This window comes from Lissotriton vulgaris, chromosome 2_1 (genome assembly GCF_964263255.1).
Source record: "Lissotriton vulgaris chromosome 2_1, aLisVul1.2, whole genome shotgun sequence".
Taxonomy (NCBI): domain Eukaryota; kingdom Metazoa; phylum Chordata; class Amphibia; order Caudata; family Salamandridae; genus Lissotriton; species Lissotriton vulgaris.
In genome coordinates, this window is record NC_141687.1 from 1,678,211,889 (window position 1) to 1,678,232,532 (window position 20,644).

The 20,644-nt window shown below is 45.5% G+C and overlaps 1 protein-coding gene across 1 annotated transcript in view; it reads right to left on the bottom strand.

Annotated features, from left to right (window-relative positions):
* Positions 1–20,644, bottom strand: part of LOC147733077 (uromodulin-like) — an 84,972-nt gene that overhangs the window by 32,942 nt on the left and 31,386 nt on the right. The window contains exons 6-7 of the mRNA XM_086958918.1: positions 15,943–16,099; positions 14,789–14,855 (exon numbers count right to left, since the gene is read on the bottom strand). Of these exons, the coding sequence (XP_086815044.1) occupies positions 14,835–14,855; positions 15,943–16,099 (178 nt within the window). The 3' untranslated portion in view covers positions 14,789–14,834. The remainder of the gene's footprint in view (positions 1–14,788; positions 14,856–15,942; positions 16,100–20,644) is intronic.

Sequence of the window (20,644 nt, forward strand, 5' to 3'; positions counted from 1 at the left end):
ACTATGAACTGTGGTCTGGTGCTCTATCGACTTCATTACAGAGTGCTTGCATTAATGCCAGAGACCCAGTTGGGATTGAGAAACAAGCCATGAACATCAAAACTAATGAAGCTGTTTAAAACTAACACAGACAAAACTGGCAAAGCCGTTTACACAATATGAAAGGCTCCATCAGCCGAGCATGGGAAATCACACGGAGAGCAAACATTGTACACTGAGTCCTTGTAACACTGCACCTTCGTTTCACAGAGCCTATTAAACTGTACCGGAAACTCAATAAAAATGGGCCTAACGGAGTGATTGACCTGGTTCTGACTTCAGTGTTACTTGTGATTGACACATCTTTGACTGCTGGTGGTGAGATAGGACACCTGCTTCTGTGGTGCATACCTGCAGAACGTTAGTAGAACTACACAAGCACAGGACACATCTATAGGGGAACTACATTTGTCAATTGGGGTTCGACTAACCATTAGCCTAATCTGTCACTTCACTGTAGAGCTTAACTTAACCTGGTGATTACTATCTCAGTGATAATAATTGCTTTCTGTATTAGCATTTTTCAGGACATCTCCTTAGCTGCTGCTTATATCCCTATTAGTTATGTGAATATACACTGGCACTCTTTATGGCTCCTCTGCAGAGCTCATCCTGGTATATCTACACATACCCGTACCCAGTACAAATGCCAACATGTACAGCAAACAGCAGCATCTTAGAGTGTGTGTTACACTATGCAACATTTACAACTTTTAATCCTGTTTTCTTGATAGAAATCAACTGGCATATAAACACCAGAATGCACATGTAAATCCTGAACGGAATGCATCACACACACATGAATATGGGACTCTTAAGAGCTCTGTATCACTGGCAGTCAAGTGGCCAACCCCTAAGTCATCTGACGATGTGAGCTACCCTGGGCTTTTTGATTACCACTGGAAAATAAAATACTAACCTCCAGGCATTGGCTCTCTGGATTGCTTGTAATGTTTGTATGTCAATCGGGCCCAGTTTCCACACACTTCACTGCTGCTCAAACAGTGCCGGAATCACTGGACTGTGGGAGATTCAGATTTGTGAGGCACACTGGAAACTCACTGCCAACCATGATCTCCTCTGCTCCTGCTCCATGCACACCTTGGGATGGCAGGTCACAGCAGGTCATCCAGGCACGGATGAGGTCATTATTCAGTCCAGGCCTGGTATCCGGATGCCTCATTCCCTTTGCCCAGCTGCCTTGCCTGCTGCACAGTAGTTGTCCCAGTAATTCTACCAGAATCCTTCAGCTCAGCAATTGGAGCGCGGAAGCGGCTTAACGCTTAATGGATGGGGCCTGACTGTAGAATCTGCAAGGAGAGCCACCAGTTCATCCATATGTTACAGAGTCTGGTCGGCCTAGATGAATGGGGTGCCGTAGAAGGTGTGCGGCCTGCTGTGAGCCATGAGCTCCACATGTCGCTGGCAGTTGTAGGCAGAAAAGCGAAAGCAAAGTTTGCGCTTTTACTTTTCCTCACGTGCCTTTCTGTTACGTTTGCCTGTGCTTTCACAGCCTACCTTGCCTACGTTTAGCGATGATCCAGCCCTCATCTGAAATCTTCCAATAGGAGGGTGAAGACAGGCTGCATCAAGCAAGGGCATGGATGATTGGATGCGTAAACTCTGCTCTGTTTATTCGGTGATTGACGAGGGCCGAGTCACGAAGGCATGATGGCATCACTGTATACAATAATAATAACTGTGGGTCTAAAGAAACTCAGAACTCTGTTCAAAATGTGTCTAGTCCACTACATGATACGCTTGGACCCATCACTCGGTGAAATGGAATCCCATCAGTTACACTTTCTGGATCGCCCTGTTTGTCATCATTTGGGCAAGTCTCACCAAGTGGTGTGTCCGCAGCGTACAACCAGTACACTCAGACTTAAGTAACTGAAAAGCAGTGCACAAAAAATAAGAAGTGAAAGTGAGTGATTAAAAATGGATAGTGGATGCGAAAATGACTTTAATGAAAAGCAGACCACTTCCAAGATTAAAAAACGTGAAGTGCAAAATAACAGTAGTTTTCAACAAATATCTACTGCATGTATAGAAAGGTCGACATGTTTCTGCAGTTGCTTTTTCAGGACCAAAGTTATATTTTGCTACTGCTTCAGAAAAGTGCATATGTGCATAATAGAAATCAAACAAATGTTAGGATATCACCTGAATAGGCCTTCTCAAGGCTCCTGTTTAGTAGAAGCTGATTGCCACAGGCAAGAGAAATCATGTGTAGCCGACACATATGAAAGAAAACAGAGAAACAAACGGACAACACATTAGTGAAAGTTATCAATCCTGAGTTTCAACAACTAACATCATTTGTGTACTTGCAAGTTCCAAGTATAGTCCCCAACCATTCTTGATTTGCATGCGCCTCTCACTCACCTAGAGTTTGAGAGACCGGTGCCGCTCCTCGCCTGGCCACAGCTCAGGAAATAGGGGCACAGCTCTAATTTTAAAGAAAATGGACAACAAAAATAACAGTAAAAAACCTCATAGCGACCGCCGAATCTCAAACAGTAGACCATTTGATTTAGTCATTAACATCTCTTTTAGCACGTTGAGTCAGTTCCTATTTATTAGGAGTGCTAAATGGATGCTGTGCCGCCAAATTGGAAGATATAACAATCCATTAAGGATGGTGTATTTTGATAATAAGTGTCAAAGCGTCAAAGACCAAACAGGTATCAGAGGATACAGAGACTGTAATGACGCTGCTAGAATCGGCTCATATAGTACATTGTATCAGTTCTATTTGTGAAAGGTGCTAAATCCCGATAGAGATGGTGCCATCAAAAGGGATAATAGTAAAGTGCACTGTAAACAGAGTGTTGTGAATTCCGGTTTTTAAGCGCCAAATTGCCAAGCAAGAGTCCAAGAGTACTAAGACTCTAATGACGGTACAATGATTGTAAACAGAGTGTTGTGAATTCCGGTTTCAAAGCGCCAAATTGCCAAGCAAGAGTCCAAGAGTACTAAGACTCTGATGACGTTACAATGATTAGTTCGGGTGCATGAAGGCATCGGAACATAGCGCAAAGACCAGTTTGCATAGCGCAGTTGAATCTCCTACCTGTCCGTCGATACCCCAGTCAGGCATCTGCGCTGTACGGGGAGGCGCCGGACAATGTTTACATGCCGCTTTTCTAGATGCGGCAATCTCGTCTATCCCGTAGCAGTGCCAGTGCGCACGACTTGCTACGTGTATGTACAGCGACCGGAGGGATCATGGGAAATGTAGTCCGAGGGCTCAATTGCGTTGAAATGCGACTGAGCTTGATCTTATCGAGACTACATCCACCTCTATCGGGATTTAGCACCTTTCACAAATAGAACTGATACAATGTACTATATGAGCCGATTCTAGCAGCGTCATTACAGTCTCTGCATCCTCTGATACCTGTTTGGTCTTTGACGCTTTGACGCTTATTATCAAAATACACCATCCTTAATGCTTGGACGCCTCAGGGCAGCTATGTGCGCTCTAGAAATCTCAATTCATTCATTCATTGTTATATCTTCCAATTTGGCGGCACAGCATCCATTTAGCACTCCTAATAAATAAGAACTGACTCAACGTGCTAAAAGAGATGTTGATGACTAAATCAAATGGTCTACTGTTTGAGATTCGGCGGTCGCTATGAGGTTTTTTACTGTTATTTTTGTGGTCCATTTTCTTTAAAATTAGAGCTGTGCCCCTATTTCCTGAGCTGTGGCCAGGCGAGGAGCGGCACCGGTCTCTCAAACTCTAGGTGAGTGAGAGGCGCATGCAAATCAAGAATGGTTGGGAACTGTACTTGGAACTTGCAAGTACACAAATGATGTTAGTTGTTGAAACTCAGGATTGATATCTTTCACTAATGTGTTGTTCATTTGTTTCTCTGTTTTCTTTCATATGTGTCGTCTACACATGATTTCTCTTGCCTGTGGCAATCAGCTTCTACTAAACAGGAGCCTTGAGAAGGCCTATTCAGGTGATATCCTAACATTTGTTTGATTTCTATTATGCACATACACACTTTTCTGAAGCAGTAGCAAAATATAACTTTGGTCCTGAAGAAGCAGGTGATACACTTAGTATCTGCAACTGCAGAAACATGTCGACCTTTCTATACATGCAGTAGATATTTGTTGAAAACTACTGTTATTTTACACTTCACGTTTTTTAATCTTGGAAGTGGTCTGCTTTTCATTAAAGTCATTTTCGCATCCACTATCCATTTTTAATCACTCACTTTCACTTATTATTTTTTGTGCACTGCGTGTACTGGTTGTACGTTGCGGACACACCACTTGGTGAGACTTGCCCAAATGATGACAAACAGGGCGGTCCAGAAAGTGTAACTGATGGGATTCCATTTCACAGAGTGATGGGTCCAAGCGTATCATGTAGTGGACTAGACACATTTTGAACACAGAGTTCTGAGTTTCTTTAGACCCACAGTTATTATTATTGTACACAGTGTTCTGCCTGGGGGCTATAACTGTGAATGGGTCTCTAAATATTTGCCCTGGACCCTACCCTCTCCGTATGTGTTGTGGTGATGGCATCACTTACAGAAAACAAATACACACTCACAATGCCTGAACAGTAATGCGGTGCGCCAGAAGGTGAAAGCAGTAGGCCAGTCAGTGAAAACGGTGGGCCAGTCTCTGGAGACATATCAGGGAATCTCTCAGGCAGTTATATTTGTTGGTATGTTTATTTGAAACAGTTATCAGAAATTCTGACCGCAAGAAAAGGTATTTATAGTAACGGCCCTCTAAAATAAGTACTGGTGCTGAGCACTGGAAAGCACCGGAACAAATTAGGCAAGCCCAACAGCAAACAAAGGGCATTCAAAATGTGGCTACATTCAAGAGGGACGCGAAGATCTTCCTAATAAGCAAGTTCCTTCCCTAGACAAGACTGTTCTTCGTCTGCTCCATTATTAAAAACAAACCAGAAGTCGAATAGCCCTGTATTTTATAGATACAGCCTGCACAAAATGACCACAAAAACATTACGATGGTAAAGATAAAATTACCAGTTATCTGCGAAAATCTCTTTAACTGTTCAGTACCACGATTAATGGATTGTTGTAGTAGTGATTCTGAATTATGTTGTATGATACCAATGCGTACACCTTGTACTCTAAACCGTTCTTAAATGTGTTTTGTTAACTGGTAAAAAATACATGTACCAGATTCATATATATATATGCAGGTCTCTACCTGGGCTGGTGGGAGGAGCAGGTGGTCCGCAACATCGATCTTTTCAAAACCCATGCCGTCCTCTGGTTACGCTACATAGATGATATCTTTTGTGTGTGGAGTGGCTCGGAGGCACAAGCCATTGAATTTGTAGAGATCCTTAATACTAATGACATGAATCTCCAATTCACACACCAAATTAGCAAAGATACCATGGAATTCTTGGATCTTAAACTTGAGACAAAAAATGACACCATAGAAAGTTCTTTATTTAGAAAATCCACGGCTGGCAACAGTCTACTACATGCTGACAGTTGCCATCCACACAACCTCATACAAAGCATACCTTTTGGTGAGCTTCTGCGGGCTCGCAGAAATTGCAGTACCATCAGCAAATTTGAAAAAGAAAAAAACATCATGCAAGAACGTTTCCTAGCACGTGGCTACAGTGCTAAAACTGTGACTAAGGCGATTAAAAAAGTAGAAGCTTTCAATCGCAATGAATTATTGTTCCCTAAGGAAACTGATGTAGTCATCAAGCCTAAAGAACCTATAAGGTTTATCACTACCTATAGCACTCATGCATGGGAGGTTAGGAGGAGCCTAAAAAAGTTTTGGGAAGTGCTAAAAACAGATAAGGATTTGAAAGATTGTATAGGAGATTATCCATCTCTGACCTTTCGCAAACCCAAGTCTTTAAGAGACCAATTATGTAACAACATGATCCCAACCCCCAAAAAAGAAAATGCAGTCAAAGGGTTTTTCACATGCAATCAATGTAAGGCCTGCAAATACAGTACCAGCATCAAAACAGTGAAATTCAACAATAACGATGCCCCGTGGGTTATACAAAAACACCTGAACTGTAATACGGAATATGTGGTGTACATTCTTAAGTGTCCATGTTCTAAGTATTATATAGGAAGCACCATCCATCCAGGAAAGAAAAGAGTGTTAGAACACCTAAGGGCTATCAATAAGAATGATAAAACATACCCAGTGGCCCGGCACTTTCAAGAGAAACACAACAGTAATGCTAATCTTATCAAGTTTGCTGCCATTGATTGTGTTTTTCCTAATACAAGAGGTGGCAACAGATTGCTAGAACTCAGAAAATTAGAATCCAAATTCATAATTAGATTCAACACCATGGTGCCCCATGGGTTGAATATGGATGAAGAGTTATCTGTACATTTACATTAACATGCATATTTGATTCAATTTGTTGATGCATATCTGCCACTGTTACTACTTGCTGTTTTTAGAAATTTTGTGTGACTTCTTTAGTAACTTCTGTTACGATACGAAGATTTTAATAGACGTTCTGTCTTTTTTCAAGGTAACAGATACTTGAGGAAGAAATGATGAATTGGCTATCCTCCGAACAGTTTGCACTCTGGGGCAACACTCCAGCTATTTTCTTTCATCTGATCTAGCCCACTGGGGCATTATTGAACTGTGCTCACCAAAACATGTGTATTTAACAGGACCTCCATGTTTCTAAGATTGTACGATATTGAAGCAAATAATGCGTAAATTGTTTGTTGATATTTGCTTATATAAGGGCTTCGTTTCACAAATTGAATGGTCCATTACAAACAGTGATGTTTATGTTTGATACTGAGAATTATCAGTATTATTCACAGATTTTAATCATTACCTGGTATTACGTACATAGTATGCTTTGCCCACTGGGGCATTAAAAACGATAAAGCTGAGTTTCAGTTTAAAATTTGAAACTGGTTGCAGCAGGTATCCATACCATTCACAGAAGCGATCTTAACTTTAAGAGTACTCTTTCCGAAAGATATGAATCAGTATTTCCGTGGCGCGGTGGACTAATACACCACTGCTCAACTTTTTGATTAACAGGGGTTCGAATCCCAAAACGGCCGACTTTTTACTTACACGGTATTTACTTTAACTGTATATATGTCGACCAGAATTGAGCACCACTCCTTATATTGAATTTATCATTTGAAAGATGGTCTTTAACTGTTTTAAGTTTACGAGTGCCAGTTGAATGCAACACTCGAACGCTATATATATAAAGCAGGGAGTTCTCAAACGTGCTTAAATACTGTTCTAGAAATGCTAGTCACTTACCTTCCGTTGACATTTAAAAAGCCTTGTAAAAACGTTTTATTATTGCAAATACTCATATGTTGTTAACATGAAGAAGTATTTTGTTTATGTTTACTAAATCACGTGACATGGTGATTAACTTTATTAACCAAAATGAAATGCACAAAGTTTGCCCGTGACGAAGGAGTGTTCCACTCCGAAACGCGTAGGACGTTTGTGTCTGAATAAACCTGCACCGAAATAGAGGCCACGGCTCCTGTGTGATTCCTTTGATTTACTGGGGAAGGATTGCGCCGGATTTCACGTGTGAATATATATATATATATATATCTGGAAACCCTCAAACCACTTCCTGAATTCTCCCAGCGGCAGTCAGGCGAGGAAAGAGACGCAGACCTCTGGAGTTGTTCAAGTGGGCAGTATTTTATTGCAGTGACCCAAACACAACGCGTTTCAAGCTCGTAAGCCCTTGATCACGTGTATATATATACAGGTGGGTTGAACGTCACAGAGGATTTGTACACGTGTCTTCCATGAGCCATTCAACTACAATTTAATTCATCGTATTGAGCTAGAACTGTACATAATATTTAGTAGGTACAATGTCCCATCGTGAGAGTATACCCGGCTGGGACACACCACGATAGGGGATACGGACATGATAACATTTAAACAGGTCAGACTTTTTGCTGGAGCTGCTGCTATAAAATTTGAATTTTTTGTACACAATGAGGGCACATCATATCTGTTTAGACTAGGAGGGTCCTTATTCCCCAGCAGTCGATTTTCAGAATGTATGATGCAAATTCACTTACATTTTATTTTATTTATTTAAACACTACACGGTCAGCTAATTAGGGGGCATTATAATGATACAGTATACATTTACAGTAACTATGCGACTATGGGCCATTTTAACTTATTATGATTGGTAATGTGTATATAAAATGGATATTAACATGATTTTACTTATTTATAAGGGAATCAGGTATACGTTTTTTTATTCGTTGCTTTACCTACCAAAGCATATAATTTGCACTTTATTTGCTATTTGCACATTGGCGTATTTTGCACAAAAAAACGTTTTTGGAGTGATATATCCCAAGTTTTGAATTTTGCACTAATGCGTACTTTGCACATCAATATCAAGCACTAGCACTTTAGTCTTATTATTTTGAATATTGGATAGATAAATTATGATTCATAATTTGCCACGTCAAACTACATATTCTGATTGTATACACATATTCAGAATCTATTGGTATTTTACCGTGATTTGTATTTTGTTAATTAGCCCAATGAACAGCATATTTTTCTATTGTATTTTAACCAGATTGTAATGTGTACTGTCTTCAACTGGATGTGATATTAACTCTGTTGAATGATATAAAGACCCTAGTATGTTTTCCATGTTCACTCATAGCCCTTACACTTGACTAGGCAAGAACCAATTACTGGCACTTTAAAAGGACTCGTCGTGATTGTGATCACTGTCATGTGAACAAGGCTCCTTTGAGCCGAAACGTCATGCGGCTAACTTGCACTAAATAAAAAAACTTTAGCACTCAACTGGTCCGTGTCTGCGTGATCCCTTGCTGGGAGGATTCCTGAGCGTGTGGAGAGAGACGCTGGCTCTTGGATATATATATATATATATATACATATATATGTATATATGTATATATCTATATATATCTCTATTTATATGAAGAACAAACCTCCCCACAAAAGAGAGAAGAGGCCACGTAGGGGAATTCAGGAAACTTCTTTATTTTAGCAGTCCTCCATTATGGCGGATACATTTCGGCATATGTGTTGCCTTCCTCAGTGCCTAGAGTATACAGGGGGTGTGTGGGCGAAAGCAGTATTGGTAGTGTGTCCTGCCGCACACCGATAGGATAGCCTTTGACTCCGCCCCCACAGCTGATGAAATGGCACACCTGTTGACTGGGATCCTGTTGTGTGGACTACAGGACCCAGAATGCCACTCTGTGGTGTGGTGAGCACTGCGGGGACAAACCGATGCTGGTGCGGACTACTGGACCTCTCACAGTCACTCACACAAGTGTCCCACAGATCGCCAAAGCAAAGCTGTCCCCTTAAGTCCCTGGACCATATCCACCCCAGAAGCAGCGGGAATCCAATGGCGGGGGTAAGCCCGGAAATCCAGCTCTCCCAACGTGGAGCTTAATAACGCCAACACCGCTAAACCTTCTTCCCAAATCTCCAAGGTGGGCCCAGGAACGTTCAGAACCCTGAAATATGCTAAATCCGCCGCAGCAGCAGCCAGCATGTCCCAGGCCAACTTGTGATGCGGGGGCCCCTGTAATGCGATTCTGGCACTCGCGTACATGAAATGAAGAACAAACCTCCCCACAAAAGAGAGCAGAGGCCACGTAGGGGAATTCAGGAAACTTCTTTATTTCAGCAGTCGTCTATTATGGCGGATACATTTCGGCATATGTGTTGCCTTTCTCAGCGCCTAGAGTATACAGGGGGTGTGTGGGCGAAAGCAGTAGTTGTAGCGTGTCCTGCCGCACACATATAGGATAGCCTTTGGCTCTGCCCCCGCAGCTGATGATATGGCACACCTGTTGACTGGGATCCTGTTGTGTGGACTACAGGACCCAGAATGCCGCATTGTGGCATGGTAAGCACTGCGGGGACAAACTGATGCTGGTGCAGACTACTGGACGTCTCGCAGTCACTCACACAAGTGTCCCACAGATTGTCAAAGCAAAGCTGTCCCCTTGAGTCCCCTGGACCGCATCAACCCCAGAAGCAGCGGGAATCCAATGGCGGGGGTAAGTCCGGAAATCCACCTCTCCCAACGTGGAGCGTAATAGCGCCAGCACCGCTAAACCGTCTTCCCAAATCTCCGAGGTGGGCCCAGGAACGTTCAGAACCCTGAAATATGCAAAATCCGCTGAAGCAGCAGCCAGCATGTCCCAGGCCAACTTGTGATGTGGGGGCCCCTGTATCGCGATTCTGGCACTCGCGTACATGAAATGAAGAACAAACCTCCCCACAAAAGAGAGCAGAGGACACGTAGGGGAATTCAGGAAACTTCTTTATTTTAGCAGTCCTCTATTTTGGCGGAGGCATTTCGGCATATGTGTTGCCTTCCTCAGCACCTAGAGTATACAGGGGGTGTGTGGGCGAAAGCAGTAGTTGCAGCGTGTCCATCCGCACACCGATAGGATAGCCTTTGACTCCGCCCTCGCAGCTGATGATATGACACACCTGTTGACTGCGATCCTGTTGTGTGGACTACAGGACCCAGAATGCCGCACTGTGGCGTGGTGAGCACTGCGGGGACAAACCGATGCTGGTGCGGACTACTGGACCTCCGCAGTCACTCACATAAGTGTCCCACAGATCGCCAAAGCAAAGCTGTCACCTTGAGTCCCCTGGACCGCATCAACCCCAGAAGCAGCGGGAATCCAATGGCGGGGGTAAGTCCGGAAATCCAGCTCTCCCAACGTGGAGCGTAATAGCTCCAACACCGCTAAACCTTCTTCCCAAATCTCTGAGGTGGGCCCAGGAACGTTCAGAACCCTGAAATATGCAAAATCCGCCGAAGCAGCAGCCAGCATGTCCCAGGCCAACCTGTGATGCGGGGGCCCCTGTAACGCGATTCTGGCACTCGCGTACATGAAATGAAAAACAAACCTCCCCACAAAAGAGAGCAGAGGCCACGTAGGTGATTTCAGGAAACTTCTTTATTTTAGCAGTCCTCTATTATGGCGGATGCATTTCGGCATATGTGTTGCCTTCCTCAGCGCCTAGAGTATACAGGGGGTGTGTGGGCGAAAGCAGTAGTTGTAGCGTGTCCTGCCACACACCAATAGGATAGCCTTTGACTCCGCCCCTGCAGCTGATGATATGGCGCACCTGTTGACTGGGATCCTGTTGTGTGGACTACAGGGTCCAGAATGCCGCACTGTGGCGTGGTGAGCACTGCGGGGACAAACCGATGCTGGTGCGGACTACTGGACCTCTCGTAGTCAATCACACAAGTGTCCCACAGATCGCCAAAGCAAAGCTGTCCCCTTGAGTCCCCTGGACCGCAACAACCCCAGAAGCAGCGGGAATCCAATGGCGGGGGTAAGTTCGGGAAATCCAGCTCTCCCAACGTGGAGCGTAATAGCTCCAACACCGCTAAACCTTCTTCCCAAATCTCCGAGGTGGGCCCAGGATTGTTCAGAACCCTGAAATATGCAAAATCCGCCGAAGCAGCAGCCAGCATGTCCCAGGCCAACTTGTGATGCGGGTGCCCCTGTAATGCGATTCTGGCACTCGCGTACATGAAATGAAGAACAAACCTCCCCACAAAAGAGAGCAGAGGCCACATAGGTGATTTCAGGAAACTTCTTTATTTTAGCAGTCCTCTATTATGGCGGATGCATTTCGGCATATGTGTTGCCTTCCTCAGCACCTAGAGTATACAGGGGGTGTGTGGGCGAAAGCAGTAGTTGTAGCCTGTCCTGCCACATACCGATAGGATAGCCTTTGACTCCGCCCCTGCAGCTGATGATATGGCGCACCTGTTGACTGGGATCCTGTTGTGTGGACTACAGGGTCCAGAATGCCGCACTGTGGCGTGGTGAGCACTGCGTGGACAAACCGATGCTGGTGCGGACTACTGGACCTCTCGTAGTCACTCACACAAGTGTCCCACAGATCGCCAAAGCAAAGCTGTCCCCTTGAGTCCCCTGGACCGCATCAACCCCAGAAGCAGCGGGAATCCAATGGCGGGGGTAATTTCGGGAAATCCAGCTCTCTCAACGTGGAGCGTAATAGCTCCAACACCGCTAAACCTTCTTCTCAAATTTCCAAGGTGGACCCAGGATTGTTCAGAATCCTGAAATATGCAAAATCCGCCGAAGCAGCAGCCAGCATGTCCCAGGCCAACTTGTGATGCGGGTGCCCCTGTAATGCGATTCTGGCACTCGCATACATGAAATGAAGAACAAACCTCCCCACAAAAGAGAGCAGAGGCCACTTAGGGGAATTCAGGAAACTTCTTTATTTTAACAGTCCTCTATTATGGCGGATGAATTTCAGCATATGTGTTGCCTTCCTCAGCGCCTAGAGTATACAGGGGGTGTGTTGGCAAAAGCAGTAGTTGTAGCATGTCCTGCCGCACACCATTAGGATAGCCTTTGACTCCGCCCCCGCAGCTGATGATATGGCACACCTGTTGACTGGGATCCTGTTGTGTGGACTACAGGACCCAGAATACCGCACTGTGGCGTGGTGAGCGCTGCGGGGACAAACCGATGCTGGTGCAGACTACTGGACCTCTCGCAGTCACATATATATATATATATATATATATATATATTACTGCTGCTCTAACAGTGTAATCTAATCTGTGCCCATTGGAAATGTGAAGTGCTCTGATAACTATGGGTCACGTTCGCGCTATATAAAACTCTATAAATAAATAAATACAACAAGTTATAACATTTGGCAAATGGCATACAAATGTCTGTGAGGAAATAGAACTGCCATACCTGTGTAAATCATCTATCATATTTTAAGATTCCCAGCATGAGGATCCATGTTTTTCCCCTACCGAGCTCCAAGTGAAAGGGTGAGAGCCAGTGAGCCACGTTTGGAAGAAAGCCCCGACCAGCAGGCCAAACAGTCCTTGACGGTATTGTGGGATTGCTGTCACAAATGTGGTATACTAGAAATATAGCTCCAATACCTGTAGTATATTGTCAATACCAACTTTAAAAAAATGTCCATGTAATATAGGAGTCTTCTCCTCGTATAGCAAGGACAACTTAAGACTTTTATGTTCATGACCACCATGGTTTACAAGGCTGTCTTACCCCCAAGGGCCAGCACTGGAAATAGTACCAAGGCAGCAGCCATAAATCGGGTGGGGGGATCTGATGCCATTGCTGGCGGCATCATGTCCACAGCATCAGTGTTCCCCATTGTGTAGCCATTGGTGGACCCTCACCCGGAAACACTCTCTTCCCCATGCTTAAAAGGAGGCTAGAGGAGGATGTATGTCATTACATCACATACTAATACCACACGTGCCATTACAATGTGGGTATTACTACGCATTGTCAATGACAACGACATGCCATTACATCGCATACTTTTACCACGAGTATGCTTTTACCACGCATGCCGTTACAACGTAAAGGCATGCGTGGTAAAGCTATACTCGTGGTTAAAGTTGCAAGCTAAGTGACAACCCTACCCCAACACCTACACAACACACTACTCCCACCCCTAACCCTAAAACCCTATGGCACTACAACACTACCCACACTACTCCCACCCCTACACTACCCTAAATCCTGAAACACTACTACACTACAACACTACCCACACTACTCCCACCCCTACACTACCCTGAACCCTAAAACACTACAACACTACCCACACTACCCACACTACTCCCACCCCTACACTACCCTAACCCTAAAACACTACAACACTACCCACACTACTCCAACCCCTACACTACCCTAAAACACTACTAAACTACAACACTACCCACACTACTCCCACCCCTACACTACCCAAACCCTTAACCACTACCACTTCTACACTACAACACTACCCACACTACTCCCACCCCTACATTACCCTAAACCCTAAAACACTACTGCACTACAACACTGCCCACACTACTCCCACCCCTAAACTACCCTAAACCCTAAAACACTACAACACTACCCACACTACTCCAACCCCTACACTACCCCTAACCCTAAAACTCTACTACACTACAACACTACCCATACTACTCCCACCCCTACACTACCCTTAACCCTAAAACCACCACCCCAAGCACAATCAACCTTACCTCTTTCCTCATGGTTCCAGCGTCGCCGCCTCTGCTCCCGCTTTCCGCGTCGTCAGAGGTGCACATTGTTGTGAGGAAACAGCCTCAGATTCCTCACAACGCTGTGGATAGCCATTACATTGCATGCGTTGTAAAAGTGCATGCGATGTAATGGTATGAGTAGCTTTTACTACGCGTTGTAACATCACATGCGTTGTAACACATGTGATGTAATAGCTAAGCGTAGTAAAAGTTGCGTTGTTATGGCTGTTCCCCCTAGAGGAGGCCAGAGAATACAGAGAATTGTGGGGTGGACATCACCATTTTTAGATGGAAGTCGTGTTAGCACCTTCATCTAAATCAGGCCGAGAAGGTGAGTTCCCAACAGCATGTTCCAGTGCAGGAGGAAGCTAACATGGCACTGGTTGTGTCCCTGAACCACAGCCAGAACCGGGGTTATATTACGTATTTACATTCCATACATCAGTCATAGCGGATCAGTAGGTGAATTGTAATTGTATTTTTTGTTAATGTTTGCATTTAGTGAAACAAAAGGAAACCAACAAAAAAGTATGCTTTTTTGGACAGCTTCCACTACAGCTGTCATTCACTCTGTGGAAACATGAACTTTCAGAAAATAAGGTTACACACCTCCTTGAAAAGGTCCACCAGACAATAAGACAGAACTTGCTCTGATTCAGCTGCTGCTGCCACAGGTCTGCAAAGCAAAAGAGGGAATTAAACAGCAGCATTCTCTCCACTGGATAATGATACAGAACTATCAATCAGTGACCAAAGGAGGATCGTACAATCAACCACCAACAGAATAAGATTGGCTATTAGTCCACCACCACTATAATACACGACGGCGCCAATGGAGGACAACACATGCCTGCCATTCACAAATTACACCATGAAGGGAATGCAAAATAGCCTTGGCAATCAGCCATTAATTCAGGACATTATGCAGCCATCCACCAGCCATCATCACATTAGGAGAGGACCACACATATCAATCATGTCAGCACGTGGCTGTCAAATACTCATCAGTGCAGGACAGGAAATGATTATCAATAAACCAATGCAGGTCAACAGCACCTGTCAATCCATCAGTGAAGTACAACACATGCTTACAAATCAGCCATTAAGAGAGGGCAGCACACAGTTATCCGTCAATGATCAAAGCGCAAGAATGGCACAAAAGCATCAGCAGAGGAGAGCACATTGCTATGAATCCGCCAACAGTGCATCAGTGGAGGCAGCCCAAACCTTTGGAGCAGATATCAGTGGAGCACAGCGCGCCTATCAACGGGCTATCACCAGAGAAAATATGGCGCTCATTGGTCATTGTTTAGGGAGTACATACTACAGACGGGTAGGAGTGTCGAGGTTGGTCAGGAACTGCTGTGGTTGCATCAGTACTCCTGTGGGAGGGCTTGAACAATTAACAGAAGGAAGCTGCTGGGCAAGGAGGTGCGTTGTGGTATCTGGTGTGGTTTCCTGTTTGACTGTCCCTAGGTATATGAGAGGAGTTGTGCCAAGAAGCAAGGGGGGACGTAAGTGTCGGAGAAGGAGGGTTATGAGTGGCTTTTTGGTGAGTGCCGCTATGTCAGCACCGCACCCCTTAGGATGGGAGTCCTCGATTACGCTGCACTGACCCTGACCAATCCCCCACACCCCAGTTTGGTTGTTTGAAACCACTCTCTTCCTAGTTACCATTCTTACCACCATCGTCCTTTCCCCTGCCCGAAGGTGCATGGAGCGAGGGGCACAGCACGGCTCAGGCCTCAGTCACGGGTCCTTACCTGGTCACAGGGGTTGCTGGTGCAGATCTCCACCACAGCGTGGTGGTAGAGGCTGTCCATGCCTGTGATCTGGAACACGTCAATCTTAAATTGAGCCTCCGTGTTGATGCCGTTCTTCACGATGGTCAATAAGTCACCCAGCTGAGCACTCGGGCACCTGTGGAAGAAGCAGAAGAGGGGTTTAGAAGGGGTCCCATCCAGACACTCACCACAGGCACTACTCCGAGCCTTGTGTCCTGACTCAAGGCTGCTACAGCCCATCCTCAGTCTCTATCCACAGTCTCTACGCTGCCCCTGGTGCCTACTCTTAGTGGCCATATCGGCAACACTCCCCATCCCGCCCACAGCAATACTTCAGAGAATTAATCAGACACAACACATTTTTAGTGGAGAAAATTGCTGCAGGTTTATTTGCATAACAAATATGCCAACATGGTGGACTATCTTACGGGCGATCCCAGGGCAGGCAGCCCCTCGCCACCTGCCCACCTGATGAGCCAATCTACCCGGTGGCCCTCGCCAACTGGTGTTTGTTGATTTGGGGGAAGGTCTAGCCCCTCCCACCAGCGGACCGCCAGTTCACCCCTTACTCATGCCCCTCCCAGCTCAGAGGGGGGTGGAGAGTTGCAGGCAACCCCTGGTTGCTCAGGTCCAAAACCGCCCGAAGGACTAAGGGGGCGCCATCGCTCCTCCAGGGTCCAACGTGAGGACCTCCCTGGGGATTTTGGCTTTTGCACCCTTCCCTTACTGTGCTCCTGCAGAGGGTACCCTTACTGTACCTTACAGCCTATGGATTGCCCTGTTACTCCGCCTGCAACACAAAATAATAAGTTAGTGAAACAAACCCCCCCCTGCCTGTATGCTGGTACGCAGTGGGGAGGGAAACAGCATCAGGGCAGCACGAGAAAGAGGGAGCTCAGAGGGCGGGAGAGGTATATGTACCTCTCCCTCCGCCCTCTCCTGCCCGGAAGTGACGTTGGCCTAGGGGACCCTCGAGGATCCCAAACACTGGGAGGCTGACTCGTGGTGTGCCATCCTGTGGCACTAAGTGGGGCCGCTCTCTTAGGAGGGCCCCCTGCGTGGGCCTGGGGCAGCCCTGCATAGTGCCAATATTGGCAACACTTCTTATCCCTCCCACAGCAATACTTCAAAGAAATAATCAGACACACCACATTTTTAGTGGAGAAAATTGCTGCAGGTTTATTTGCATAACAAATATGCCAACATGGTGGGCTATCTTACGGGCGATCCCAGGGCAGGCAGCCCCTCACCACCTGCCCACCTGATGAGTCAATCTACCCGGTGGCCCTCGCCAACTGGTGTTTGTCTATTTGGGGGAGGGTCTAGCCCCTCCCACTGGCGGACCACCAGCCCACCTCTTACTCACGCCCCTCCCAGCTCAGGGGGGGGGGCAGAGAGTTGCAGGCAACCCCCGGTTGCTCAGGTCCACAACCGCCCGAAGGACTAACGGGACGCCGTCGCTCCTCCAGGGTCCAACGTGAGGACCTCCCTGGAGATTTTGGCTTTTGCACCCTTATTGTGCTCCTGCAGAGGGTACCCTTACTGTACCATACAGACTCTCGATCGCCCTGTAACTCCGTCACAGCACTGGGAGTGGCCACCGTCACCCCAGGGCCTCCCACCACTATAGACCTAGTTACCTACACCCTGCTTATTCCAAGGCCTCCTTCAGATCAAGCACGGACAGGTCCTTTCCTACTCTGGACAGCATGTGGTAACCAGCAACCAAAAGCCCCTATCAGTTATGCCGATCTACCGGCTAGAGAACTTATATGCCCGGTCTGGCATCTGGCCTCCTAACCCTTACATGGACATACCTGAGCTATAACCCCACATATAAAAAGGCCTGCAGCCGGCTGACCACCAAAATGCAGCCCCAATGTTGGCTGGCAATTCCCAAGGACACTTGGCTTAACTGAAGCGACTGGTAACATGCAATCCTTTTTTTTCGATCAGGGGACATGGAAGAAACATCTTAGTAATGCCCCTGTACCCTCTCACTTTGACTACAAACTGTGCTCCGTTGGTTGTCCATATTAGTGCTCCATTCCCTCCATTTCGGCACTATCGAGGTAAACTGCACCCTCTTGGGAATGGCTCACTCACGGCCCCGCTGACAGAAAGGCCTATTTATGTGAAGCTCATAACCTTGCACATATTCCCGAAAAGTATACCAGGGTTCTGCTGCAACTTAGCTTGCTTTACTGCGGAGTGTACGTTGCACAATCACAGATATATCTTTGCCTATCCGTTTCTGGCCGCCAAAGAGGACCTTGCCAGCCCCAACCCCGGGTGAAATAAAAGAAGCTTTACTGCTACCCATGTATGCAGCTGCTATTGCTAATGATGTTCCCCTATTGAACCGGTAAACTAGATGCTGTATTATATCATTAGTGGGCCCATGCATCGCTTTATTTATGCTGGCAGTTGACCTGTTCACAGATGGCATAATGAGAGGCAGTAGAATTGAAGTCGACTGCTATTTTTGTTAGATAGACTCGACAGGGAGTGCTCCTGTGAAATAAGGGAAGGGACCACCCCCACCATGCCCCGCATGTGAATCAGCCCGGGATTACTCTGCCATAAAACCTTCCTAAGCCCTTTGAGATCACCATAAACCCCTGCAGTGGCCAGGCAGCAGGCACCCAGCGGTACTGGTCAGTCCTATTTCTCACCAACTCCTTGCCCCCTGGCTGTACTCGCTGCTGCAGGAGTCTTGTTGCAACCCCTACTCGCCCCTCTTGGCCCAAAATGATTGACACAGCTGAAGATGTGTGGTTACCACTCACTGGGGTTGGTGGAACGTATACATGTGTCCTGAAAGTACCATATATGTGGTGTTGTGCCGGAGTTGCGGAATCAGAATATAATAGTAATGTGCATAGGGCAAGTGCTAGTATTCAGAACGGTGATATAATGAATATGCACGACATGCGCCAGTAATACAACTGTGACATTTGGCTTATGCACTGTGCCACACCAATTGGCCCATCACCTCAAATACACAAACCCAGGAAGCAATAATCATACTGGTTACCCCCAGGTCTCTGCCGTGCACACCTTAGCCTACGGAGCTCTAACTAACGGAGCATTATCCAAACAGGACTTGCACATCTGTATCTCACTGCCGGATTACGTTCTATGCATGTATGCCTGCTATACTGCTCGTTGTTCCAGATCTTGCACTGCTATATCCAACCAGTTATCTACTGCCCCGTGACTACCTGGAAGGGTAGGAATGTAAGGGCCCCCTCCCCTGCTGTGTGTAAAACCAATTGTGTGTCACCTATACTGATCCACAGATCCTTGCCGTGCACGCCTTAACCCACGGAGCTCTCTTAATACTTGTCCAAACAGTACTGGCACCTCTGCATTTTTCTTCGGGAAGACGATCTATGTGATTTATGTTTGCTGGCTTACTGCTAAGTGTCCCAGACCATGCACTGCTATATCCAAACAGCTTATCTACTTTCTCTGACCGCAAGTAAAGGATAATGTAATCACCAAACCCAAAGTAGCTAAAAATAATGTATATTCTAAGTGAGACCTTATTGTGTCTCCTTATACAGCTACCTGACATTATCAACAGGAGCCCCTCATACCAGAATAAAAAAGACAATTATACCAAGATAAAATCTTTGGGAATTATCCCTAACCTTTATGCCTTCTAGGGTGAATGGTATACTGATACTATCATAAATTATTTGTAGGTATTAATTCGCCATGATGAATACATGAAGTATTGTGTCCATTCATGGGTTAAGGTTTCTTAACTAATTTCATCCACCACGGTTAGTAATCTCCAACTCTATTTCTTATAGGGTTAATATTATCCCTTGGTTGCCCCCGTCTGTTTTTCCAGTCCTGATGAAGACTCGCAATCCCCAGGTTCATATCACCGTTTGGGCATAAGACGAGTCGAAACGTCGACGTTATCCTCACATAACCTTGGACCAACTATTTAAAAACCTTTGTATATAGTGCAAAAAACCTTAAGACATATATGTCTGTATGTAATAACGTTCTGATTGCAATAAGTTTGAAAAAAGGTTTGGCCAGGTACTCAATACGGCAAATCATATGTCCGATATTGTCTGTCAAATAATGTGAATAATTTCTGTCCACTACTGTGAATTTTCCTTTCTGTTCACTTGTTTCACACTTCTGATCACGCTTTTTCTTTGCACGATCCTTTTTGGGCAACCAGTCTATTTTTATCTACTTTGAAATGATATATTGTGTATAACATAAACTACTAACAAAATGAAAAACAAGTTAAAAATTAAAAGTATTTTTCTTTAACCGTGGTGTAGGTTTATCTCGTGGTACTAAGCAACTTGAGTACAATAGAGCAGACTGGGTGTGGTTGCTCTACAAACAAAAAACTGTGGGTATTATAATTGATTAAGTTAATCATCACAATAATAGGTTCAGGACCTTTGTTTTTCTATATCAAAGTAGCTAAACAGCAAGCCTAACTTGTCAGGAGACATTCAACCTCTATCCTAGAAACCCAGCAAACTTGGCACACGAAAAGACAGAATTGACAAGCCTCTATATAACTCGAACTCGAAGTGTGACAAATGAGGCTATCCAGGCCCCCAAGGCTAACCGAATGGCTTGGGAAGAAGGCAATAGTCAACAATGACTTGACTTACTCAGTGCCTGTTGTAGTGGACCT